At 42.8% G+C, this 27,262-nt stretch overlaps 2 protein-coding genes across 2 annotated transcripts in view; one reads left to right on the top strand and one right to left on the bottom strand.

Moving 5' to 3' along the window:
• The window catches only part of LOC129329276 (semaphorin-3D-like), a 91,432-nt gene extending 84,849 nt beyond the window's left edge, over nt 1–6,583 (bottom strand). Inside the window, exon 1 of the mRNA XM_054978767.1 lies at nt 6,464–6,583. The gene's annotated coding sequence lies outside the window, so the exon portion shown is untranslated. The remainder of the gene's footprint in view (nt 1–6,463) is intronic.
• A 7,376-nt stretch (nt 6,584–13,959) lies between these two features.
• The window catches only part of TEX264 (testis expressed 264, ER-phagy receptor), a 255,228-nt gene continuing 241,925 nt past the window's right edge, over nt 13,960–27,262 (top strand). The window contains exons 1-3 of the mRNA XM_054977450.1: nt 13,960–14,018; nt 18,793–18,869; nt 19,427–19,715. Coding sequence (XP_054833425.1) covers nt 19,458–19,715 — 258 coding nt within the window. The 5' untranslated portion in view covers nt 13,960–14,018; nt 18,793–18,869; nt 19,427–19,457. The remainder of the gene's footprint in view (nt 14,019–18,792; nt 18,870–19,426; nt 19,716–27,262) is intronic.

The following is a 27,262-nucleotide window of genomic DNA, read 5'->3' on the forward strand; positions in this document are numbered from 1 at the left end:
TAGGACCACTGGCAGCACATTTGGGGGGGGGGCTCTCTGCTTCACTCCTTTCAAAGCCTTTCACTCCCTAAATAGTAGGTGACTTGGAGGGATATTTCCAGCCTGGCTTTTGAGGTGCAGGGGGAGACTGCTACTGGCCTCTGTGAAACACCCACCCTAGGACCACTGGCAGCACATTTGGGGGGGGGCTCTCTTTGCTTCACTTCTTTCAAAGCCTTTTCACTCCCTAATAGTGGGTGACTTGGGGGGATATTTCCAGCCTGGCTTTTGAGGTGCAGGGGGAGACTGCTACTGGCCTCTGTGAAACACCCACCCTAGGACCACTGGCAGCACATTTGGGGGGGGGCTCTCTTTGCTTCACTTCTTTCAAAGCCTTTTCACTCCCTAATAGTGGGTGACTTGGGGGGATATTTCCAGCCTGGCTTTTGAGGTGCAGGGGGAGACTGCTACTGGCCTCTGTGAAACACCCACCCTAGGACCACTGGCAGCACATTTGGGGGGGGGCTCTCTCTGCTTCACTTCTTTCTAAGCCTTTTCACTCCCTAAATAGTGGGTGACTTGGGGGGATATTTCCAGCCTGGCTTTTGAGGTGCAGGGGGAGACTGCTACTGGCCTCTGTGAAACACCCACCCTAGAACCACTGGCAGCACGTTTTGGGGGGCTCTGTCTGCTTCACTTCTTTCTAAGCCTTTTTCACTCCCTAAATAGTGGGTGACTTGGGGGGATATTTCCAGCCTGGCTTTTGAGGTGCAGGGAGATGACTGCTACTGGCCTCTGTGAAACACCCACCCTAGAACCACTGGCAGCAGGTTTTGGGGGGCTCTGTCTGCTTCACTTCTTTCTAAGCCTTTTCACTCCCTAAATAGTGGGTGACTTGGGGGGATATTTCCAGCCTGGCTTTTGAGGTGCAGGGAGAAGACTGCTACTGGCCTCTGTGAAACACCCACCCTAGGACCCCTGGCAGCAGGTTTTGGGGGGCTCTGTCTGCTTTACTTCTTTCTAAGCCTTTTTCACTCCCTAAATAGTGGGTGACTTGGGGGGATATTTCCAGCCTGGCTTTTGAGGTGCAGGGGGCAGACTGCTACTGGCCTCTGTGAAACACCCACCCTAGAACCACTGGCAGCAGGTTTTGGGGGGCTCTGTCTGCTTCACTTCTTTCAAAGCCTTTTCACTCCCTAAATATTGGGTGACTTGGGGGGATATTTCCAGCCTGGCTTTTGAGGTGCAGGGGGCAGACTGCTACTGGCCTCTGTGAAACACCCACCCTAGGACCACTGGCAGCAAGTTTTGGGGGGCTCTGTCTGCTTCACTTCTTTCTAAGCCTTTTTCACTCCCTAAATAGTGGATTTGTATTTGTATATTGATGAAACAGTGTAAGGCACATGATGACTGAGCTTTACAAACATATATTATCCTCCTCCCGACAACAAGCCCTTTCCCTGGCACCTTCTAAGTACCTCTTATTTTTCTTGATATGATTTGTATGCTGACAAAACAGTCTAAGGCACATGATGAGCTTCCTTGATGGACTGCATCACGGTCGGTGAAGTGGGTTTTGTCAGTGACCGTCCTGCTCTTGCGAGCGCAAGGGCCCCCCTGAGGGTCAATCCCCAAAGTCCAGGAAGAAGTAGGACAGTGGCCCAGGTCAGCTTGTTTAATAGCAAGCAAGCTGACACACCCCGTCACTAAGGTGGGACTCGTTGTCCACTGCCCAAAGAGGCTCCCTCTGAACAGGGTAGCATAAGTTTCCTTCCCTCAAGGTGTGGAAGACATCCTTTCCATCCCTCCCGTGCCTTCCATTCCAGCAAGGGGCCTTTGAATTGCTACATGATCCTGTTGCGGAGTTGGCTTTCACTCAAGTACATCCATTCATTTCCCATCATGAGGAGTTGGTCTCCCCTCCCCTGGGGAGGGCATCTCTTGTTGATGCAGCCCCATGTAGGTGGGTTTTGTGGGCAGCCACCTCTCCTGGACAGGAGCACAAGTCTCTCTCCTTCCCCCAAGGGTGGGTAAGGGTCAGTCAGAATAGGGGAGGGGAAGTTGTTGTTTGTCTGTTTGGAAAAGTGATAATCGAGGAGCATGACATGAGAACCTTTGGTGGGAAAAGTCGACTGAAGTGAAAATCTGTGGGAAACCAAGGCCTTTTCTAACTCGAACCGGTTCTCGAACGGTTCTCGAACCGGGCCTGGTCCGTTAAAAGTTCGTGGTCCGTGGTCCGTGGAAGCCCCCGAACCCCGAACCGGCGGTCCGTAGGCAAATGCCGGTCCGTGCCCATCTCTAGTCTTCACAAGAGTAATTCAGCAGTGGAATCAACTGCCTAGAGATGTGGTGGGTTCCCCCTCAGTAGCAGTCTTGGTGGACAAATACTTGTCAGGGATGCTTTAGGCTGTTCCTGCATTGGGCAGGGGGTTGGACTAGATGGTCTGTAAGGCCCCTTCTAACTCTATGATTCTATGATTTTGCTTTTTCACTGCTGTGCTCTGCCTCTGAGTTAGCATTTTTATTCAGCAATCCACCAGGACAAGTTCTCTTTAATCATTAGTTTCCACTAGTTCATACTTCATTCGTGTATATTTAAAGTTAGGAGTTTTGCCCCAATGTGCACTACTTCATACATATTCATATTGAACACCATTTATCATGTTGTTCATTCAACCCATTTTAGGGCTGACAACATCCAGGTGAGGCCTGGAGGGTTCCTGGAATTACAACTGATCTCCAAACTAGATAGATCAGTTCCCCTGAATAATATGGCTGCTTTGGAGGGTGCACTCTAGAGCATTATGCCCTGCTGTGGTCCCTCATCAGGCTCCACCCCCTCCCCCAAATCTCCAGGAATTTCCCATCCTGCAGCTGGCAACCCTACTCTATTTGAACAGATCCTGTTGAAACTCTTCACAGTCTTCTTTGATCTTTACTATCCTGAATAATGTGTTGTCATATTGTAAACTTGGCTATTTTACTTTTGATTCTCAATTCCAGATCATTTATGAACTAGATAAACAGCACTAGTTTTAATACAGATCCCCGAGGGACCCCCTACTTGTTTCCCGCCATTCCTATTTTCTTCTACACTCTACTTATTGTTGTTTAACTAATTAGAACAAAATTTGAGTACTTAAAGACCAACAAAATTTTCCATGGCTTTTTTTGTGAGTCAAAACTCCCCTCATCAGACAACAATTTAACTAATTGCTAATCCATTAGAGGATCCCTCTTCTATTTCTATGTGTAGAGAAATGCATTTTACTTTGGGGGTTTGGACCATACCAAAACCTTCAACATGTAGGTTAAAAAAGTTTTCCTCTTTATTGGCTGAGAGGGAAGTCGTCAACTACTCTCAAAGCCACACTCAGGCAGGCCGTGCCTGGCCAGAGACAATAAAGTGGTCAGAGACACGTAGCAGGAAAGAGAAATTTAGGAGGTTTAAAGTGCTAGAAATATGCTTGCCGGGGACTTCAGAAAAAGCTTCTTGGACCTCCCCTTCAGTGGGTGGGCTACTAATCCCATTGAGCTAGGAGTATCACTTGGCTCTGGTAGAGCCCACAGGAACCCACAGAGGCAAGATATCCTGGCAGGACTTTAATTGAGAGAAAGAGGCAGTCACCAATACAGTAGTTCCTTAACACAGGAGAAAAACAGCAATCTCTGACGTACTACTGCATGTACTCCATATAACAAGTGCAACACCCTGAGTACCCCCCCAGTACAGGCTTGGGTGGGGGGGCTCTGTCGCCTGTTCTTATATACTGGGCCTCTGCTTACCAGACAGCTTCCCCAGATCATCAACACCTGGCAATCTGTTAGATCATGCTGGCCTGGGGCCACTGTCTGCACCTGGAGCTCTGGCAGCCCCTTTAACCCTTTACTGAAAGGTTACAGGAGAAGGTAATCCTATAACTACTTGTAGCTATGGTATCCAGTACTCATATGTTTGAAGTCAGAATACGGTCACCTGACAACACAATTCCCTACTTCTCCTTTGGGTTCTTCTGTGATAGTAGTTCAACTATGTGAAAAGCTGCAGGACTGAACTAAGACTAGAAGTTAATGGGAGGTTTCTAGAAAGCTGTATCTTTTAAGTCAAAGAGCTTGCCTAAGAATATCATCCGCTATGGCATGTATAGAGTGATGTGCTGAGGAATTGTGTCTTTACACCCTTCTTTTGTTGTTCCTTGCTCAATCTGTTGTGCTTGAGAGTCTCTCTCTTTTTAAATAAATGCTTTTTAATTTTTTAATGCTGGTAGCCCCATCCAATGGACAGTCTTAAAAGGCCCTTGACTGCAGTATACTTAATTTGTTCAAGAGAGGGTCTGCCTCATTCAGAAAGCTTAGTAGTCCTTTCTTTTTTAAGCTGCACAAGTAGACAAAATGAGACAGAATACAAAAACGGAGTGTCTTAATGTCAAACAGAGCTGCCTGTGGCCAATGGAACGGCCCAAGCAAAACATTCTTTCCACAAATATGTAACCTGCAAATCACTTTAGAGTGCAAACTAAACATTTTAGACTGTTGAAATCATAGGAGTTTACTATCCCTGAATATAGGACGTACTAATCGTATCATCAAACTTACTGAATAAAAGAAAGGCATTAGTGGAAACAGCAATAAAAATCAGCTTAGTGAGGGAGTTTCCCATTATATGACAATAATGGGAGAGTAATCTGTTCTCTCGTTTATTAGAAAGTCTTGGGGAAAGAACAGTTGAAGCAAAGAGTCCTTAAGGGGGCGAGGGAAAATGGGGATGATGGATCTGTTTGTTACATCTGAATTTCAGTCTTCCTCCAGCAAACTACAAGTAGTACAATACCCTCACAGCAATCCCGCGAGACAGATTACAGTGAGAAATACTAACTTGTCCATTGTCACTTATTCATGTTTGCATTGTGCTTATAGTTCTAAACACCATAAAGTGTAAATGTACTTACTTACCTTATTTATAGTCTGCCCTTCTCAGTTCGACTCAAGATGGATTGCATAGTGTAAGCTAGTATGAACTACAGCTGGGACATCTGACAAACAATGCAATAGGTCACAGCAACAATCAGTACACAACAATCCCTATTCCTTTTCCAGGGTCTCTCTCTAAATCATTTTGATATAGTACAGCCCTCCTACCTGCGTAAAAAAACCCCTTCCTGAATAATTCAGTTGTGCATAGTTTACAGAAAGCCAGGACAGCAGGAACCTCTGTGCTTCCAAACACTCAGGTACATATACTGGGGAGCCACACTTGGATGTGCAAGACTCCCCTTCACTCTTTAGAGTGTTCAGCCCTGCAACTATGTGGACGAGCATACTAGCCACATGGATTCTATCTGGGTTTGAAACTGGTATCCCACAGATACAGCTATTTTCTAGCCTGTGCACTTTGCCAGCTTTCCCAAGGCTTACTGCTCTGAAAAGAACCTGCATACACTTGGAGACTTCTCCATCTTTACTTTGCTAAACAGTGCATTTAGGGAAAGAGTATAAATTGAGGAGATCTTCTAGCTTTCCAGATTATTTCTTGGGAGCTGAAATGTCCCAGGGTTCTGGGGATTATAACACAATAATAATAGTAAATACTTAGCAGTGTTCAAAGCCTTTCTCATACATTGTATTATTACAATTGTCCCTGTAAAACAGGTCAGTATTATTATTCTCATATTTCAGATTGGGGTCTGAGGACCACTTGGCTTGAAGTTCACCCTCAGAGACATTATACTACATCACAACAGAAAGGAACAGATGTGGGGAGCAGGGTCTTCTTGAGTGTTGCCTTACAGAGAACTTAAAGCATCTATCTAAATTTCCAGTAAGGCACAAACATAAAATAATATTACACATATTTCAGATGCATCTATGTAATGGATATAGTATTTAATTTCTTTCTGAGCCTAGTAGTACCTTGTATAAGACACAAATTTATATCCAATATTTCAGCATATGAAGCCATTACATCCATTTGAAAAACAGAAATCTAGTTTTCTTGCTTTGAATTAGATATAACTCTGCTAAAAGATAACTGAGTTTTAATATTCTGAGAACTACAGTATGACAGACTGATGCTAATTTGATACATTTAATAGTCTACTCTGATGTTCATTTACTTGGAAACATACACAGGACTGCAACTACAATGATAAGCCAAAGTTTACTGAAACTAAGGATTCTAATATTCTGTAATGGGGCATGTTATTTTCCGAATCTCCAGCTTGTTCAGAATATTTGCTCCACGAGAAATAACTTGCTATGAAATGGAAGAGTTACTTACTTTTTAGTCACAAATGCAGTAATAATATGTATTATATACAAATACAAGACACAAAAACAGACTATTTGTACATTTCTGTATGAATCTGAGCCATCAGTTCTGGTAGAACTATTTTTGAATCATATTACAGTAAATGAGAACAGAATTTAAACATTGCAACTTTATTTGCAAAAAAGCATCCAGTTTAAAAAATACTATTGTACTCACCTGCCTATGCTTTTCTGGTTCACAGACGGAAGGAATTCCAAAACTTGAATGATGCTCTACCTCTCACACTACAGTTCTATCTCAAACTTAGCAGGCTCTCCTGCATAAGTGCCTGGCACAAAAAACACCTGAACATTACAAAAAGACTCGGACATGGAGGTGGAGTGAACAACAGTCCCTGATGTCATTTGGAGACACCCTCCATTCACAAAAATCAGCAGAAGCTGCTAGTTAGCAAACCATCTGTCCCGCCTCATTCCCTGCCCTAAATGGTTCTTTGGATTGTATAAAAGGAAGTGAGATCTGATGACATCTTGTGGTGAACTGCTCATATTTTCTCAGATCAGTTTTTAAATTCTTCTCTAGGGACTGATCTGGATTTGCAAACCTGTCCTTGTTCACAGAAACCATTTTAAGAATGTTACCGTATACTAATCAACAAAGCACTGTCATAGATCTCTGCATTACTAAAATTGCTAAGACAGACAAAGGACATAATGGATCCTCAGTCATCTCCAGTTATTTATTTTACTGATGGAAAAACAAAGCCAAAAATCTGAAAAGGTACTTGATTTCAAGATTGACACGTTTACTGCTAGATTATGCATAGTGCAACCACAGTTTGTACATTAAATGTGGCTCCTGAATCCTCTCCTACTTCCCCTACCAAATCACAAGTGTAGGAGAGTGCTCGGAAGCAGCATGTGTGAGCATAGGACTGAAGTAGACGATGCTTTAAACACTGGTTTTCTATTAATATCAAATGTTTTCTACAACCCTTCATGACATAGTTAACTTCATATGCCAGTATTAACAAGGGATAAGTTGTACTGCTAACACAAACAAAACATGGTAAAAACAATTACAATATTACTAAACATAAATCTGTTTTACTCACTAAACTATAGAACATGACACCTGGTGTTCATCAGGGGAGACAGACACAAAGAAAAAGATATTTAGATTGCAGCTTATTGTTTTCTTATTTCACTAATTTGTTTTAAGAATATTGAACAATCAATCCCGTATCTACTGGGTGCTGTGCCACTCCAATGATTTATTTAGGAAATCTTTATGTAGCCTCTCTAGATCTGTTCTAGGTGACTCACAACAATACAACAAAACGAACCAATACAATAAAACAATTAAGTAAAACAAATCACATGATAAAAATCAGTCATTAAAACAGTCAACCCAGTAAATCAAAAATTTAAAAAACAATAAAAATACAGTGAAGTAATATGCTATGACTGCATTTGCTCTGATTTGTTATAGCAGGAGGCCTCCCAGCAATTCCCTTTGATGCCCATCAGGTCCTTGTGCACCAGCAGGAGAAACTGAAGTGGGGGAAGGCCTGGTGCACCAGTGCCATTTCCGGTTTAAACCAGAAGTGACAGGGTTCACTCTAGCATTTTACAAAGGCTCTATGGTAAAACCATAGAGTTTTTGAAAAATGCCAGAGCATCCCTGATTACATCTTGACATTACTTCAAGACACACTGGCAACATCATGATTTCAATAGCTAAGGAACCCCCCCCCCCCATGGATAAGTCCCCACTGTTTGTCGGGGGGGGGGGCAGACCTGGCAACTCTAGGCTTACAACTAAAGGGTTTACAACAGGCATTCTTGGGATTACAATACCCACATGAATGATCAAACAAATCAATAAAACCAGACTAGTACCTAGCAATAAACCACTTTAAGACAGGTACAAAAGATGTAATAACAGAATAACACTGGCTGTCACCTATAGCTCCCAGTTTAAACCAGTCCCCAACACCATCAATGATCTATAGCAATCCTTCTCTCAGCCCTTTCCTTGCTTAAAGGCACCCATTAACCTAAAACAGTTTCTTAGCAGCAGCAATGAGCTGCCTAACAGAGATACAGCACATGGAAAATATTCAGCAACAAACCAAGATACCAGCTACATCCCATATACACTCAGGCAGCACTATTACAGGACAGCCAGTTGGAAAGAAGTTTTTATATTTGATTACGGTGGCAAGAGTACTCTATGCACAAAAGTGGAAAACTCCAGCATTGCCTACAGTGGAGGAATGGTGGATAAAAGTATTGGAGTTTGTGTCAATGGCAAAACTGATTAGGGAAAAGACATTAGTTACATTTTTGACTGAATGGAAACCGTTTATAGGCTTTTTACATGAAATGGATAATAAGGATTTGATGACATCTGGATTTATGGATTAAGAACCATAAACAATAGAAAAAAGAGGGCTTTTATGTTTAATTTAGAATAAGTGAGATTCTGAACATGATCTATATTAGTGGGGGAGAAAATCGGAACTCAATCTGTAGTTTAGTTTAAGAGTTTCTTCTTCTTTTTTCACTTGTCTATGTATTGTTAGCGTGTCTTTTTAGAATGTTTTTTATCCTTTATGTTTGTTGTCTATAGTTTTTATGTTATTGTTTATAGTTTAAATAAAGAAAAATTATAACAGCAGGAGAACTGAACTGGGTAGTCTGCAAAAAGGTAAAGGTAGTCCCCTGTGCAAGCACCAAGTCATTACTGACTCATGGGGGGATGTCGCATCATGACGTTTTCTTGGCAGACTTTTTGTTACAGGGTGGTTTGCCATTGCCTTCCCCAGTCATCTTCACTTTACCCCCAGGAAACTGGGTATTCATTTTACCGACCTCGGAAGGATGGAAGGCTGAGTCAACCTTGAGCTGGTTACCTGTACCCAGCTTCATCAGTAGTTATTCCAGGAGAACTTCAGACCCCACCATAAGATTAGTAACCATATCACCCTTCCACAAATCCTATGCCATGCATACAATCCCATGAGTCATAAAAGAAAAAATATTTCTGAAATAAGCATTTAAAAAGCACATTATAGTACTGGCTTGCAGCCTGGTCAGGACCTCTTGGTTCTCTGGAGCTTGGTAAAATAAACCTATTTTCATCCCCATGTTTGAGCACTGCTTGTCAAAAAGTTTTTTTCTGTCAAAATTATACAGAAAATAATTTAATGTTTAGAATAGATCCTGGGGCTGAAAGATCCTGGGTGTTTTTTTTTTGCCAGCTGCAGCTCTCAACCCTACATGTGGCTTTGATCCAACTTCTCCCCTCCCCCATCACCACTTTTTGCAGCTCAATTACACTGCCGAACAAAGAGGTCTGCCATGACCTGGATAGCCAAGCTAGCCCAATTTCATCAGACTTCAGAAGCTACGCAGGATCAGCCCTTGTTTCTGCCTGGATGGGAGACCACAAAGGAAATACACAGTCGCTATGCAGAGACAGGCAATGGAAAACCACCTCTGAACTTCTTTACTTTACTCCCAGGAAAGTGTTGTTAGGATTGCACTGTTAGACACCTGAGGATCTGAACTTGTGTCCCAGTGCCACTTGTGGTTGGCCTGTATTTTGTTGTCCTACTTTGTTATTAATAGGTTTGACCACAAGAGGTCAGGCCTATCTTATATTTGAGAAGTTCTGCAATAGTCAGATTCCTTTCTATGATAAATGTTCCATTATTGGTAATTTCCCTTCTCATACTTTAAAGGGCCTCTAATCTAACAACAAGTATTTCTTGTTTATAGTGTGGTCTTCTTCCAGTGCATGATGCAATCTCATTTGTCTAAGATATGGGGGAGCAGTAGCACATGTATACAGTGGGGTTCATACTTGTATACTATTACTCTATAAAGGATGTCCTACTTTTAAATAATCCAGAAATAGGATGAAATGAGAAACAGGGCATATAATGTAGTGCAAACAACACATACAATGTGGTACAAACACGTCCAGAGGAGGGCAATGAAGATGGTGAGAGGTCTGGAGACCAAGTCTAATGAGGAAAGGTTGAAGGAGCTGGATATGTTTAGCCTAGGGAGGAGGGGTCTGAGACATGAGACAAATATTTGAGTTGTCACATAGAGGATGGAGTAAAGTTGTTCTCTGTTGCCCCAGGGGGTTGGACCAGAAACAACAGGTTAAAAATAAAAGTTTTCAGCTAAATGCTAGGAAGAACTTCCTGACAGAGCGATTCCTCAGTGGATGGCTTCCACTGGAGGTGGTGGGCTCTCCTTCATTGGAGGTATTTAAGAAGAGGCTAGATGGTCATCTGACAGCTGTGATGATTCTGTGACTTAATATGAATGTACACAGATCAAGAGAGTGAGTGCATGAAGGGATGAGCAGCTGCTTGGTTCTTGGGGCCCTTTCTTGTATGCCCAGGGTAATGCCAATTGCCACTTCGGGATCAGGAAGGAATTTTCCTCCAGGCCAGATTGGCCAGGAATCCTGGAGGTTTTTTCCCTTCCTCTGGGCATAGAGCAGAGGTCACTGAGGGAAGTGAGGGAATGGGATAGCTGTGCATTTCCTGTGTTGTGCAAGAGGCTGGATTAGATGACCTTTGGGTCCCTACCAGCTCTATGTTTCTGTTTCTAAGATAGTCATGGCACTTGAAGCATGGCTGGTACAAACATGCCTATAGTTAAATAGAAAAAATGTACCTCAAGGGTATATCTGAATGGCAGCTGGGGTTCTGGTATGGGAAAGGGAGTCATGGATGCATTGCTGTAGAGCCATTGTGACTATTGCTGAGAGAGAAGCCTGTGTGATGCTTGAGAACTGAGGAGTCAGACTGTCTTGCAGGGGGTTGCACTCCCCCTGAAGTAACAAGTTTATAGCTTTCAGGTACTGCTGTATCCTGGCCTACAGCTGGAGGCCCAGATCTCCTCTACGACACATAGTTCCTTTTATCAGCCAGCTACAGCTATTCTTCAAAAGATATCTGTCCACAGTGATCCACATTGTGACTACATCCAGAACAGATTACTAAAATGCACTTTACATTGGGCTGCCTTTGAGAATGGTCCATAAACTTCAGCTTGTCCAATATGCAGCAGCCAGGCTTGGTGTAGTGTTTAAGAGTATGGGACTCTAATCTGGAGAACCGGGTTTGATTCCCCATTCCTCCGCTTGAAGCCAGCTGGGTGACCTTGGGTCATACACAGCTTCTAGGTCTCTCAGCCCCTCCCACCTCACAGGGTGATTGTTGTGGGGATAATAATAACATACTTTGTAAACTGCTCTGAGTGGGCATTAAGTTGTCCTGAAAGGTAGTATATAAATCGAATGTTGTTGTTGTTATTATTATCAGAGGCAGGATACAGGGATTGTATCACCATAGTCTGGACACAATTCAGAGTGCTGGCTCTTGCCTTTAAAGCCCTAAATGGCTTGGAGGTTTTCTAATAGACCCAGCACTGAAAATATGGTCTGGGGCTGGAAAGATTGTTTAATTACAGCTTTGGAATCTATCCAAAACCATTTCCTAAGGAGAATTTTAGCGTTACCAAAAGGTACTCCTGCAGCTCTTATGCGGGCAGAGCTTGGCCTGCCCTCAGTCAGAGCCCGTGTACCTGCTTAGATTCTGGAGGAAGGAGCGTAACGACAATACCAATCTATTGCACAGGTTATGCTATGAAATTATACATAAAAATGAGGCTGTACAGCTAGCCAAATATAATAACATCCTTCGATGTTACTCCATCTGTGACGACTCCCAGGGTGTCCCGGTTGCTAGCTTTAACATTCGGGAATGGGTGTTCCACTGTGACGCTGTAATGGATAGGCAAGCGATCTCCTATTCTAAATTCTCCCCATGGTTTAAAATTTTCAAGGACCATGTTAGAGTGCCCTATTTGGTCAATATCCTTCCTCACAACCTCAGAACAGCCCTTACCTCAATTCGGTTCCAGACTATGCCCACAGCATTGCTAGCTGGGCGCTATGCCAAAACACCTCAAGCCCTCCGCTACTGTATTTGTGGTGCTCAAGTTGTGGAGGATTTATCACATTACCTACTATCCTGCCCACTTTATGCAGAGCCAAGGAATAAATTCCTAGAAGAGTTTTTAATCGGTTTAAACTCTTCTTCAGATTCTGACAAGTTGTTTTTTCTCCTGTCTGACACTGCTGCATTTGTCTCTTATAGAGTCTCTCTGTTTGCCTTAGCAGCCAAGAAAATCCGGGCTACGGTTGTGTCCAGAGACAGCAATGGTTTTATCTGACTGACATTTTCTGCCTAGATCATTTTAATTTTTAAATATTTGTACATATGCTAGAGAGTTTTATATGTTATATCTGTATGATTGTAATGGCCTTTGGCCACAAACAATAAATTTATCATTCACATTCAGTTAAGATCAGCCTCACAAACCCTGCTGTCTGTGCCTCTGCCTTTAGACGTGAGGTGGGGACAACCTGAGATAGGGCTTTTACAATAGTGGCACTTTACTTGTGTAATGTCTTTCCCCTTTAGGCTTGCCTGACGCCTACATTGCTGTCTTTTAGGTGCCAGTTCAAAACTTTTCTGTCCATGAAGGCTTTTAATTAATGGGGTTGATTTCAAAACATTTTAACTTGTAAACTGCTATTTTAAGCTGTCTGTTTTTATTATCGATGTTTTTATGCTGGTCTGGAGCTTTTTAATGCTGGTTTTTAGTTAATATCTTTTAATGTTTTATTATATTTATTTTGTAAGCCACCTTAGTGAAGTGGCATACAACACTTCTAAATGAATAAATATGGATGGGAATGCACACACTTTCAAAGGTCGAGTCCACATCAGCAATAACAATTACTAAAATTTTAAAAACTTCCGCCAAAGCCCTCCAGTAGTGCTGTAGGGGAAATGGCAGCTGCAAGGCCCAACCTTGAGCTTAATGATCATCATTCCTGTGCCTGGTAGGACATTTTGGTTGCCCAAACTGTAGACCATGAGTCAAGCAGCACCTTGTTGAATTGTTGCTTGTCAGTCAAAAGACCTCTGCCAAAATAAAAGAATGGCCACTCCATTCCAAAATGACTGGGTCAGTGCAGCTTCACACACCTTCAGGTTGGGTTGACAATCAGCACTCCGCTGGTTCAAATCCCACTGCTACCATGACCTATGCAGGTGGCCTTGGGTAAGCCCGCTGAGTGGAGAACTGATTTGTCTAGAAGAGCAGTATATAAGCATAGTTCTATTGTTATAATTTTAAATCATTTAAGCATCCTTGCACGAGGCTTGCAGTGGGAAGGAAATCTTTTATCCAGCAAATGCTTAAAACCAGAAAGTACCATGTTAGGGGGCCAGTGGCAACCTCGCGAGAACCCGTACTTCCTGTCAGTCACTTGAGGCAGCTACCCAAAAGAACCAGAAGCCGCTCCACCAACGATATCTAATAACAGGCGGCCATGAGACGCCGCCAGCGGCTGTTCCCGCCGGGTGTGGGTCGCGCCAGGTAGGGCCAGCAGTGGCCTTCCCACAAGCACCTTCCTCTCAGCGAGCGATGTCTCCTCGGCTGCGCGGGTCAGTGCTTCTACCCGACCGCTCCAAACTCCACCCCATCCCGCGGGGCTCCGCTCGTCATGGCGCGTTCCCGGGCGCACCCGGGGACGACGGCGGGGCGGGGACGCGCCTCCCATCCGCCGAACCCGGGCGCGTCCTCGAGCGCAGCCTCAGCCTGTGTGACTGAGGAAGGGAGCTGCCAGTGAGTGTCGAGCCGGCTCCGCTTTGCTCCCACTGCCCGGGGGGGTGAGTTGGGGGCGTCCACAGGGAAGCGGAGTGCGCCTCGCAGGGCGGGAGCGAGGAGATCCCGCTCACTGGATCCTGGGGGAGGGCGGGAGGAATGTGAAGGGCCAAAATTTCTTTGGAGATCCCAAAGGAATCTGACAGGCGGCGGTGGGTTTTTTTTTTTTTTGGTGGGGGAGGATTCGTGCCAGTAGATTCCTGTCGTGATAGCTACCATTCCACGACAGACTTGTATGAGGATTCTAAGGAAAGCCTCATGCGTGGGGGGTGGGGAATCTATATGGAGGAGGGCAAACTTGACACTCTCTAGATCCTTTGGGGAGGTTTAAGGAAGATCGACGGGGCAGCGGATGCTGATCCTATGGAGAATCTGAAGAGAAGACATTAATACAGAACACATCCTAATGGAAAAGCTTGACTTGTGTAGATCGCTTTGGAGCAAAGTGGGTTCCCAGTGGAAAGGAGATTCACTGGGGTTTATGTTGTGGGGAGCTTCTGAACGTGGAGCCTGACCCTTAAATAATCTGAGGAGGGTGACCTGCAAAAACGTTGCAGCGCATTTGTGCTCGATATAAGCAAACAGTCCGTGTTCTACAATGGTGGCCCACGCTGTGGTAACTGAATTAGAGACCATGGGAACAACACTTATGCTAAAATAACAGAGAGCCTTGTGGCTCCTTAAATGCTAAGAAATTGTCTGATGAGGTAGGCTCTACCTCACAAAACCTTATGCCCCAATAAATATGCTAGGCTTTCAGCTGCTTGTGTTTTGACTGCAACAGACTTACAGAGCTCTACCCCTCTGGAATTTGACACTTTCTCAAACAACTGTGGAAGGGAGGATTCACATACTGAAATCCGGTAAAGATCAGCCACGTGTCTTACTATAAGTAGCCTTTAGTTGTTCCAAGGAAATGAACCAAGAAGTAGGACTGTTTTCCCCCCTAAAACCTTTAGATAATTATTTTGGCTTTCACCATGGAATATTTGTGGAAGAACTAAACAACTAACATATACAAAAAGACATTTTGGTTCCCATTTCTTTTTCTCCTGAATGGAGCCTGTCCCCAAATAATCCTTTATACATAGTTTTATATTGTGCACCAGCAAGATGTCTAATGTTGGCAGCTTACAGTAGGTTTCTATAATTTACCAGTTTGCTAGCTTTTTCTGACAACGAGGTCTGTGCTTGTAACAGCTACGTGGCAAGGAGAAATCTAGCACATTTAGGTTTTAACTTTCATTACATCTACATGTTAGGCAGAACTTTCCCTGCCAGAATTCTACTTGTCACACAGCTGTTAAGGCATAAAAGTTCTATTAGGGAAAAGGTGGCAACCCTAATAACTCCGAAAAAAATTACATTTCCCCAATGGCAGTCTAAAGCTTCCATTAAAGCAACCCAATCTTATGCATATTTACTCGAATCTTGTGCAGGATTGCACCCTTAATCTTACAATATTACTAAGCCTAACTGTTTGGACCATTAATAAAACTTAATATTTTTTTCTTTATTTAATTATTTATTTAGTACTTTTTAAAATGCTGTATTTCCTCTGAGGCAATCAGAGTGGTGGACATCATTCTCCCTTCCCCCATTTTATCCTTACTTCCCCCCCCCCCTTTTAAATGGTTCCTTTCTGATTTCTTGCATTGTGTTTTGAAGCTTTTTCTTTGATATTTGTGGGTTCAAAACATTACTTTTATTTCATTGGATGGTTTAGGTTTCCTTACTTGGCTACAAGAGATTAAATCTTGAGAGACAAATAAAATACTGTAAAGTTTCTTGTGATAGCTAGAAACCTGCGGAGATGCAGGGAGAATGCAGCTGATTAAATAGGATTCAAGGAACATTCTTCAGACTTTGCTGTGCTCCAGTACTTTAGGGCTTTTGAAGTCTGCAGTGAGTATTGACTATTACTGCTCATGTTTGAATGGAAAATCCTTGGTTATGCTGGCTAGGAAAACTGGTGAGCAGCTGCTAATAACCTGCTTTGTAACTAGCATTGCTGTTTTGATCACGCTGTAGATTAGACCAACAGGCTCATTCTGTTTTGGTTGTTTAGTTTTTCCTTGAAGTTGGGATCATCTGTTTGTGTCATGACAATTAGCTCTACAGCTGTCACAGACAGAGCATTATTGTTTATGTAGACAGTTGAGAACCTCTACAAGGAACCAAAGCTCCTTCTCAGCTCTTTGGGAGTCTCTAGGTTCCCCCTCTTCAGCTGCAGGCAGAATTGCTGCAAAAGCAGACATTTATCAAAGATCATGGTAAAAGCATCCCTGGTTCTTTAAGAAATGGTTGTAAAAGTGCATGCAGGCTTTATGAGCTGTGCACAAGCACTGTGATCTCACCAAGCTGGTTCACATGAACCAGGAAGTAGAATACAGGCTAAAATAAACAGGATCAGTTCAAAGATATTAAACAGCTCTCTGAACAGTGAGGGACAAATGTGATCGGGTAGCAAACTGCAGTTTCAAATAGCTATGGACAGCAAGTGACTTGACTTTGTTACTTTCTGACTTTTCCTGTTTGTCATACAACACATGCAGCAATGGTTTCGACTCAGTTCTTTAGAGTAAGATTTCTTTCTTGTTTGTGTGGTATGTATTGTGTTTGGGGGTATATTCCCAGAGTCCCTGTTTTTTTTCCCTTTCTATACTTAAGTTTCAGAAATAAAAAGTAGGGTTAAGATCTGTTCACTTTGATGTGGTTCCAGAAGAAAGTGCGTTGCCATCCTGCCCATTACAGGAGGAATGAAAACTGATTCCTAGTCAGACAGTCACAGATTTGTGTTCAACATCCAGTTGAATTTTAAACTGAAACTCATATGGCTGATATCCTGCCCTCATTGTAGGGTTAGAGAATCCACAGTGTGTCCATTTTGCTGTTTAAGGAAGTAAACAGTGCTAAAAATAGCACAGTTATAGAAGTAACACCCCATCCAGCCCTTATGTCATTTTTTCCTACATATAATATAAAATTTTCACATTTATTCCAGGAGGATGGCCAAAAAGTAGCATGGGAGGAAGAGGTGGGACAGGGCAAAGGAGAAAAGGACAAATGAGAAAATGTTTCCTTCTTTCTTTCTCTCTTTCTTTCTTTTTTACCAGTTTGGTGTAGTGGTTAAGAGTGCAGGACTCTAATCTGGAGAACCGGGTTTGATTCCCCACTCCTCCACTTGAAGCCAGCTGGGTGACCTTGGGCTAGTCACAGTTCTCTGGAGCTCTCTCAGCCTCACCTACCTCACAGGGTGTTTTGTTGTGGGGATAATAGTAACATACTTTGTAAACCGCTCTGAGTGGGTGTTAAGTCATCCTGAAGGGCGGTATATAAATCGAATGTTATTATGTTATTATTATATTTCCTCCTGCAGTATTTTCTCATCCTGCTCCAGGCACAGATATCTGTGTGGAAGGAACCTTCTCTGAATGTATTACACTAGATCAGCAACCATGAGCATAAATTAGATGTGTATACAGGGGGCAGATGGTGTCTATCTGCTTTGCATTGCTTCCAACAGGGTACACGTTTAGATGCTCGAAAAGCAATGCCAGTAGAGAGATGACTGCACTTAAAATACATATTTTTGATGTGCATCTCTTTTGTCTCTGGTTCCTGATTCAGGAAATAATAATCTTGGAGATCTGTGTGTCTGCACAGATCTCCTTATTTAGATTCAGTGCCTGGTTTCATGGAATCGGCTCTAGAGGCAGTTGTTACAGCCCCTCTGTTGAGCAGAAGAGCTGTGGTTGGTCTTCATCTTTGAGAGGATATATGCCTCACAGTGTATGTTCTCCAATACCATTGTGGTCCTTTAAACCATTTAAGGATCTTATGTTAGCTGAACAGAATAAGGAAGTGCATACGCGCTTTATAACAACATGTCCTCCAGGCCGAGTTCTCTTCCCTTTCGGGCACCTGTCTAAAGGGAAGCAAGCATCACCCTGCTAATGCCAGCCCTGGATGGCTAAGGGAGCTTAAGTCTCAAAAGTTTGTACCCTGGCAACTCTGTTGATCTTTAAGGTGCTACTGGACTTGAACCTTGCTCATCTACTGCAGACCTTCATGGCTACCCACCTGACACATTCACATTGTTTCCCACTGCTCATGTTCAGAAAGCAAGTTGGCAGCTCACATGTGCAGCTCTTGGGGTTGGTTTTTTTCCTTGCAAGATAGATGTCTTAAACACACTCAGGCAAGATAGTCTTGCTTATCTTGAGGATCTCCCAGTATGCAGGAACCCCCTTCAGCCTTTTCTCTGAGCCAGTGCATCTCTGACTGTGGGGGCATCCACTATACTGACAGAGTGAGTAATCATTGTTGTCATTTTGTTATCACTGGTGATGGGCATGGAACAATGAAAATCATAACAGCCAAGAGTGCTTGCAGGAGGAGATCTTTTGTCAACAGTGGATTTTCTTTCAGCTGTGTTGATGCTCGATTTCAGAGCATGGCTGAGGAACAAAATATATAAAGATGACTTGGGGTCTGTGTGCATTTGGAGGAGGAAATGGATGGCTGGGAGAGGGTTTATAAAACTTTCTTGGCTGCTGTTGCTGCTCTCCTGCAAATTGTCCTCTTCTCTGCCTCCATGTTAGCCAATGAAACGTAGATTTGAAAACTCTGCAGTGAGTAATTCTGCTTGAACTCAGAAGGATACAGGTGCCTTGGTCATAAAGAACAATACAGATTGTCTGGCTCAGGTGCCATTTTACTGAACTCAGAATCAGGAAAATAGGACACTAATGAGATCTTAATTTCTTTTTTTTTCAGGGAGGCTAATCCTGGATCAAAGGTTCTTGTGAGAGATCATGAGCTATTGCTAGACAATCAACTCTGCTGATTTTCAGGTAAATAAGTGGATCAAATGTTGCACTTGAACCTAGATTCCAAATATATATATTTACTGGAAAGAGGGACAGATGTGTCAGCCTGTCTTCCCTGGCTGCATCTACATATGGGGGAGGAGTGGGGGTGGGTGGGAATTTCCCCTACCATGACAGCAGCAGTAAGTGGTGGTTGACCAATATCCCCACACCCCTGTTGCCATGCCACTTACTTAACTATCAACACTGCAGTGAAATCAACAATAATATTTTTCAAGGACATGAGCTTTCATATCCACAGTTGTTTTTGCTAGAGTGTGTCAAACCTAATCTCATTGCAGTGTACATTAGGACGTAGTTCTTATTCCTTGACAAGCTGAACAAACAGTAGCTGAGGTGGAACTTTTCTTTAAAAATAGTAGGTTCATTTGCTAAAGGGACCTTTGAATTATGTTCCAAAATCGGTATGGGCTCATAAAAGCTAGAGTGAAAGAAAATGTTTCTCTGTGAAGGTAATAGATCGAGGAGAAAGCTATTTACTTCAGCACTGTCTAATCTTTGCCCTTTTCTCTTGTCACTAGTTGAAAACTGGAGTTCGAGACATCAGGAGCCATGACGGATTGGTTGCTCATTGGACTGTTCGTGGCACTGGTTATACTTCTGCTGTTGACAATCTTTGGCTTTGCAGTTTATTCGGGTATCTTCTCAGAAGTGGTGGTTAGTGCTGGTTTGCCTCCCATTGGCAACATCACTGTGGCATACAAATTCCAGGTGGGACCTTATGGCGACTGTGGGAGGCTGTTTACGGAGAGCTGCAGCATCTCTCCAAAGTTGTGCTCCATTGCTGTCTACTATGATAATCCTCATACGGTAAGTCACAAGGAGAGCCTCCTTTTAAGTTTGTCATACTTGAATACTGTTTTGTGTGTGGCCTTATTAGTACAGATGTTATTTCTCTAAGAACTCACAGCATCCAAACAGCCAGGATAAGCTCCTCTCTTTTACTGAACTCAAGAAACAGTAAATAAAAACTAAGGGAGGCTAAAGCTTTAAAGGAGTGGTATATCACAAATGCATTACTACTAATACAACCAATGCTTGTGGACAAGCATTTTGTCTTTTCTGGTTTGCTATACTTCTTAAGGCCCTGACCTTAAGGCCTTAAGGTATAGCCCAGGCAAGTCTGATCTCGTCTGATCTTGGAAGCTAAGCCGGGTAAGCCTTGATTAGTGATTGGGTGGGAGACCTCCAAGGAAGAGTAAGATTGCTGAGGCAGGCAATGGTAAATCATCTCTGTTAATTTCTTGCCTTAAAATCCCAGCACGGGCCACCATAAGTCAGCTATAACTTGGTGGCACTTTCCACCACCATACTCCTTAAGAGGATTTTGGAATATAGCTTTGAAGCACGTTCCATAGGTAAGCATGCAGAAGCTTAAAGCTTTCATAAAATCTGGTTTTCTGAAGTTCAGGGCATTCATTTCATTTTATATAAAAGCAAGTTTCTTGCAGAAAAAAATATGAAAATATTTGCATTGGATTCTTTTACAGGGTTTTCACTGGTCAAAGAGGAGAGCCTTCCATGTGCATAACCTCTTTGTCATCTTCCAAAGCTGTTCTCCCCAATCTGCTTGTCTTTGTTTCACTGCATCTCTTAGCTGCCTACTCTCCCTTCCTTGCTGTGCCACCTCAGGCCTTGTCAATTTCTTGAAATCCTAGATCCTGCAATCAGAATACATCCTGCATCTTAAGTACTTCCTCAAGAGCTATCTGGCTTTCACTGATTATTGTGACATCAAAGTTAAAGTCTGTGGGGCACAAAATTTGAACTGCTTTGACATCCCATGTTTGGAGGCAATATACCTCTGAGTAAGGTATGAGACTACAAAAAACAGAAGAGGACAGTTGTCTTCATTCCTTGCTTATTAGCTTCCCAGAAACACAAACGCCCGACTCACCGGATGTTGGGTTGCTGCCGCGGGCGGGGAGGCAGGACAGAACATGGCGGCCACCTTGCAGGCTTGCCTGGCTTCCCCGGGGCGAGCCGGCAGCCAATAGTTTCAAACCCCGGCTGCCCAATCAGGGTGGCCGGGGGGGGGGGCGGGGCTTACTGCCAGACCTCAGGGAGGCAGTCTTCCCTCTGGTCTGGCAGTGTTGCATTTATGCAGCAGCCGTCCCCGCTCCTCCTCATTCAGCTCCTGGCTGCATAGTCCCACCCTCTGCTCCCTCTTTCTCGGTTTTGTTTGTTTCTTGTAACAACTTTCCATGGCAGTTGGTCATTGGATCGGATCTCTTTTGGGGGGAACCAGGGCCTGCGTGCCCAGGTTCCCAATAAAGGGGATTCCCATAAGGAATCTTGGGGTGAGTGATGGAGGTGCACGCCCAGCTCGGGGGCTGCCAGGGCACACTCACTTCCAGGTGGCAGGGGAATCACACAGGGGTGTACACCCACATGATCTCCCCCTTTACTGCCACTCCTTGGTTCCCCCACTCAGCTGGGGCCTGAGGGGGGAGGGGTCATCGGCTGGCAGGCAGGTCAGCCGATGTTTGTGATATCCGATCCATATGATTGCCAATGCTCCTTACATGCTGTTCAATAAAGTTGTGGCCTGTTTTCCTCCAGCCTGGTGTGTGGTCTGAGTTGTTGTTGCCTTGCCTCCCCCTTCCTCCCTGCCTTCACCAATAGGCAGCAAATGAGATTACCCAGTCATCAGTATGCTTTATACAGTAACTGCACAAACTAGAATAATGCATTGTATGATAGAGTATATCAGCATGTACATTTGTGACTACGTTCATATTTGAAAAGGGTGAGTTGAGCAACGGGCTTCTCAGTTATTTAACACTTTAAATTTAACGTTTAACAGTTATTTAATACTGTGGGAATTTTATTTCTTGGTGCAGATATTTGATCCTGTACAAAGTTACAATGTATTTTTTCTAATTTATATTTTCCTGCTCTGTCCATAGCCAGAAAAGTTTTAGTTGCTGAATTTCTAAATGTTGTACAACTGTTTAAAAGCACAGAGCTTCTGTCAGGAGATGGTGGCAATTGGACATATTCTGGTACATGATGGTGGAAATTGGCTTTCTAGGGACCTAATGGAATTCTTCATTATCCTCTGTAGGGGAGAGAGGCACACATAATCTTACAGTCTGGAAGAGATAAGGCAGTGGAAAATGGGTTAATTCCTTGTTCAGTTCCTTTCTTAACTAACAGGATTTGAGCCGAGTGACACCTTAGAGACCATCAAGATTTTCAGAGTATGAGCTTTTGAGAGTCAGAGCTCCCATGAAGGAGCTTGTTGGTCTCTAAGGTGCCACTGGACTCAAATCCTGCTGTTCTGCTGCAGACCAACATGGCTACACACCTAAAACTTTTTTATCTAGAGCTACTTTAATAGTTGTATCACTATTCCATCAGATTTAAAAGCAGCTCTATATAAGTCAGCTATGACTTGAGGGCATTCTCCACCACCAGATATACAGTCCACATGATGATGCAAAATTCTTGTTAAAATGCTAAAGCTGCCATATACAGTAGCTATTTGGATGATTATTTTGAAGGGTATTCAAAAGGGTGTGTTTGGATGCTGTTGCATTTCTTTCTTCTTGGGCTGCACTTCTTCCCCAAGCTCACTAACTGCATGCCTCAGTTCAGATACCCACCCTTTCGATGGTTGTTGTGGGTTTTCCGGGCTGTATTGCCGTGGTCTTGGCATTGTAGTTCCTGACGTTTCGCCAGCAGCTGTGGCTGGCATCTTCAGAGGTGTAGCACCAAAAGACAGAGATCTCTCAGTGTCACTGACACTGAGAGATCTCTGCTGGTGAAACGTCAGGAACTACAATGCCAAGACCACGGCAATACAGCCCGGAAAACCCACAACAACCGTCGTTCTCCGGCCGTGAAAGCCTTCGACAATACACCCACCCTTTCCCTCATAAGACCTTTTAGCAGTTCTTTGCCTTCTGCCTTTCTCTTCATTTGAGGTTATAACAAGGACTTCTGCCATTGGCTATGACCTGGAGTGTCACACAATGAGTTTCACATGTCAATTCAGGCTTGTCTCGTTTTTTAAAAAAAGTCTAATTTCCCACAGCAGTTTGTGATGCACTGTCAGCAGTTGCTGTTTCAGAAAAGTGGTCAGATGTTCCGCTGGGCACATCTTTTTATACTCCCAGTGAGTCTTTCTTCATTTATAAGTATTGTTTTAATGTAGGTATAATATAGATAGGCCTGGATCTCTTTAAATTAAAACCATCTGTTATGGAATTGGCTGGCCTGTTGATGGTCCGATTCCACCCCACCTCCGCAGTGTTTCTGGCAAAGCAGGGTATATGTGACCTGAACAATTTCTGTTGCTTTAGCATTATCTGTGTGGGGAGTGGGTGGATAGAATGGCAGGTACAAAAAGATACAGAGGGAAGACTGGAGAATAGCCCAGTGTGGATGCTTCATTGCTACTGTCAATGCTGCATTTGCAGATATAGTGAGCACACAGCTGGGAATTGTCCCTGTGTGGATGTAGCCATAGGAACATAAGTCATTGTAGGGGGGGGGTAGGGGTCTAAAATGAATTACGTTTGTTTTCTACTTTGTTCTTTTTACAGAGAAGCGAAAGTAAGCTAGCCTCTTACCTGCACATGCATTCACACCATAATACCTTTAAACAATACATAATACATCAGCTACTATCTAATACTATCTAATACTAAAACAATACATAATACATCAGCTACTATCTAATACTTCTAAATGAAATTCACTGCTCTTTCTAAAGGATGTCTAGTGTCCTGGTAGTGAAGGGGAGTTCCATAGCAAATGTCTTTAAGACCTGTGTGTCTCTAAATAGCATGTTTCTTCCATTCTAGATTTTGATGTTTTTATCAAACATTTCAGATTTTCCTCATCAGTTTTTAGAAACCTTGGAAAGTGTGTGTTCTTGAGGTTCTGTTGCAGTGACTGCATTCTTCATTAGCACTCATAAACTGCAATATGATCTCATGCATAGAGATTTTAGAATCCTTGCTCAAGGGTAGAAGGTGAAACATGTTTGGAAAAAAGAATCTGAATATAGAAAGGAGCCGGAGAGCCAAGGCACCTGATGAAATGACCTTCTTTGCTAGCCTTTGTGTTATAAATTCAAAGCGCTTACTCTTCTACCCACAGTGAAAGGAGAGTATTTCTCTCTGGCATTTCTCTATCTTAATAGAATAATATAGGACTTCAGTGTAAGTTAAGAATTCAGGAAGCAAAATGTCACTGGGCATTATCTTAAGCCAATGTTTACTTAAAAGTTACCAGGAAAGAGTTTCCAAATATTTAGGAGACAGTTGGTCATTAGGACAGCATCAGTTTCTTCAGCATATGACATTTGCTTCTAGCACAATTTTCAGGTCCCTTGCTTGGCTACTGTCTGTTGTGTAAATGCTGTGATACTCACTGGTGCCTTTCTGTGTATTTACTGAATCTAAACTCTGGTTAGAATACTTTCCCACTAAATAAATAATGCCCAAGACTGCTTACAAAGAATAAAACATCAACAATGAAACCATGTGCAAAACTCATATAGCTTCAAGGGATAAAAATAGCAGCATTCAGTATCAGTTAAAACACTGTAGCATTAAAACAAGTGGATAGAAGCATTCAAAGATCTGCTTCTAGAGGCAGTTCATGTGCAGGACATGAGTGGGGACTAAATCTGAATGCACCTAAGCATCCATAACGGTTAAACATGGGTCTCGTATGAATGCCTGTTACTTGATAGCCTTGCTTTGCTTTTAATGATTGGGTGATGGAAAAGGTAACATTTTTCTGCTTATAGGTCAGTTTAGATAACAGACTGATCCCACTGAAAACAGCTCTGCTTGCATCAGTGCACACCTTAGGATGCAGGAACAAGGGTTTGCTGGCAATCATTTGTGAAGCACTAAGAGAAATTCAATGTTTCATATTATGGTGAAAATGTATTTTCCCCTTTGGAGATATTTGCTTGCATATACACCCTTTCCAAATCAATCATAAATACCAGGTGAAATCATAGGGCTTTATAGCTATTCCCTTATGCTCTATAGACATATTTCAGGCTTTCGTTAGAGTATGTCAAGACTACAGATTCAAACTGGCTGAAATAGTGATCTGTCTAAGAGAACAGTATTTTTGTTTGTTGATGTTATTTATAGTCTTCTTGCTGAGACTCAAGGCATATTACATAGTGTAGTGATTTCAATGGATTTGGACTGGAGTAACTCTGCTTAGGATTGCTCTGTAAGTCCATATGATCTACAGCTGGGACTTCCAATAAACAGTGCAGTAGGCAGAAAAATTGAAAACGAACAGAACTCTGATTCAGAACTAAAACAATGAGTACTGTGAGGAGGGCAAAGGATTTAAAGGATAATTCTCAGAAACTACAATTTCTAAGATTTTGTGGGGAGTCATGGCAGTTAAATTGGTATCAAACCAAAACCAATATGTTCATAGTATAGGTATGCTCTTGTGGGCTTCACTTCAGTTCATTGTATGTCCTGCTGATGGTGGGAGAGAACCTTTCATTTCCTAGACACTTGTAGTCACATTTTTTTTTGGCCCTGTGTTACAAAGAGCAGCTGTGTTGAGCTGTTGCTATTTCTGTAGATTTGTAGGGCAGATGGGACTTTGTCCCTATGGACAGGGCTGTGCCAAATCCTTTAGCTACAGAGAAAGGTCTACTTCTTTTGTTTTCTGCTGCAAATGTCAGCAAAACTGCATTTCTGGGGTGATTCTCACAAGATCAAAGAGATCTGAGATGGATTCCCCTTGAGACCAGTTTATTTAGAATTACAGCCCACCCACACCCACTCTATCCCTAAGGCTTTGTCTGGATAACAGCATTTCCTTATATTCACTCTCAACACAATCCTGACAGGGAGTTGCAGTTATATCCATTTTACAAACAGTCTAGTGACTTATCCAGAGCTCCCCACTGTGCTGGGATTGGGACTTGATCTTCCAGGAGCAATTCCACAGTTACACACTATCCACTGGACAAACTGATTCTTAGACTTGCTTTTGCAATCCTAATGTATTGTGTATTTACAGAAATGCTATGAGTTCAGCAACACTGTTCTTTATTTGATGGAAACATGGAGATTTTTTTAATAAGGCCACTGAGATATTTGTTGTTGCAGTAAGTTGACTATTGCTTCAGGACTGATTAATTCTAGGGGCGGAGGGCACACAAAGGACCAGATGTTTCATCATCAATGAGCTCGATTGGGCAATGCATTTAATACATTTTCCTGGTGGTGTGACCTCTTTGTTTTATTCTGTAGTAGATCTGATGATATTTCAGAGATGACATTTTTGTGCTTCTGAATATAGTCTTCAGTAAAACTAGCAAATGAGATTGCGTACCATTTTGATGAAAGCAGAAAGTAACCTTATCTTTCGGTATATACATTGGTATTTGTATCAATAAATATAAAAACACCCTGCCTGGTGTTATATATATATTTATATTTCAAGTTCTGGGTAAAACACACAAAAATGTTTAAAGGATACTTGGGAAAGGAGGGTAGTACTAGTGGTGTTTTTGGTTGCTTGTTTCCTTTTAATTGCATCTTGTGAAACAAATGTTCCTTCATTTTGCAGTAAGAGAAGCTAAACCACAAGCAGCTAATACAGTAATACATCTTCTGTTACTGCTGTGAGCCAGTGGAACTTCCAGCCCTCTGAAACTGGTAGACAGAGAGCTTCTTACAAAGCTTGTCTGAGGCCGCTTCCACGAGACCTTAGCTATTAAGCCATGCTGCAGCTGAAGCCCAACATCACAACTTCTGCAGCCAACAGATGTGGAAAGCCAAACCAGGCTCACTTACTCCATGGGGTCCTGTTTCTACATCCATTGGAAGTCGTGTGCCAAAAGGCATCTGTCAGTTTCTCTTGTAGTTTTCCAGCAGTAACTGACATAATATTCTGGGAGGGCAGAGACAGTCATGGAAGGAAAAAAAAGTTTAAGCAATGAAGGGGAATCTTGGTATGAAATATTCTGTTTTACTTAGAAGATGACTGCTCCCAAAATGACTGGGGTTGCAAGCTGCATAGGAAGGAAGGCTTCTGCTGTGTGGTTGAATATGTGTGCATGCTCCTGTAGGGGTTGCTAGGAAAAAGTGACTGTATGTGCTGTCTGGTCTGATTCAAGAGGGCGGGATGGAGGAGAGAAAGAGAGGCACCCCACAGCCTGAGATCACCAAGTTGAAACCCATCATTAGCCATCTGTGTTACACTTTGTTGTAGGCTTTTTATTTCTAAAACTTGAGCTCACGTATTATCAGTTGACTGCTGGTTGTGGGAGGAGCTGCTGGAAAAATAACTCCCTGATCCATGCATTAAAGCATTTGTTTCTGGGTCTTAGAGGGCTACCATCACGGTAGCTT

The sequence above is a fragment of the Eublepharis macularius genome, chromosome 4 (assembly GCF_028583425.1).
Source record: "Eublepharis macularius isolate TG4126 chromosome 4, MPM_Emac_v1.0, whole genome shotgun sequence".
NCBI lineage: Eukaryota > Metazoa > Chordata > Lepidosauria > Squamata > Eublepharidae > Eublepharis > Eublepharis macularius.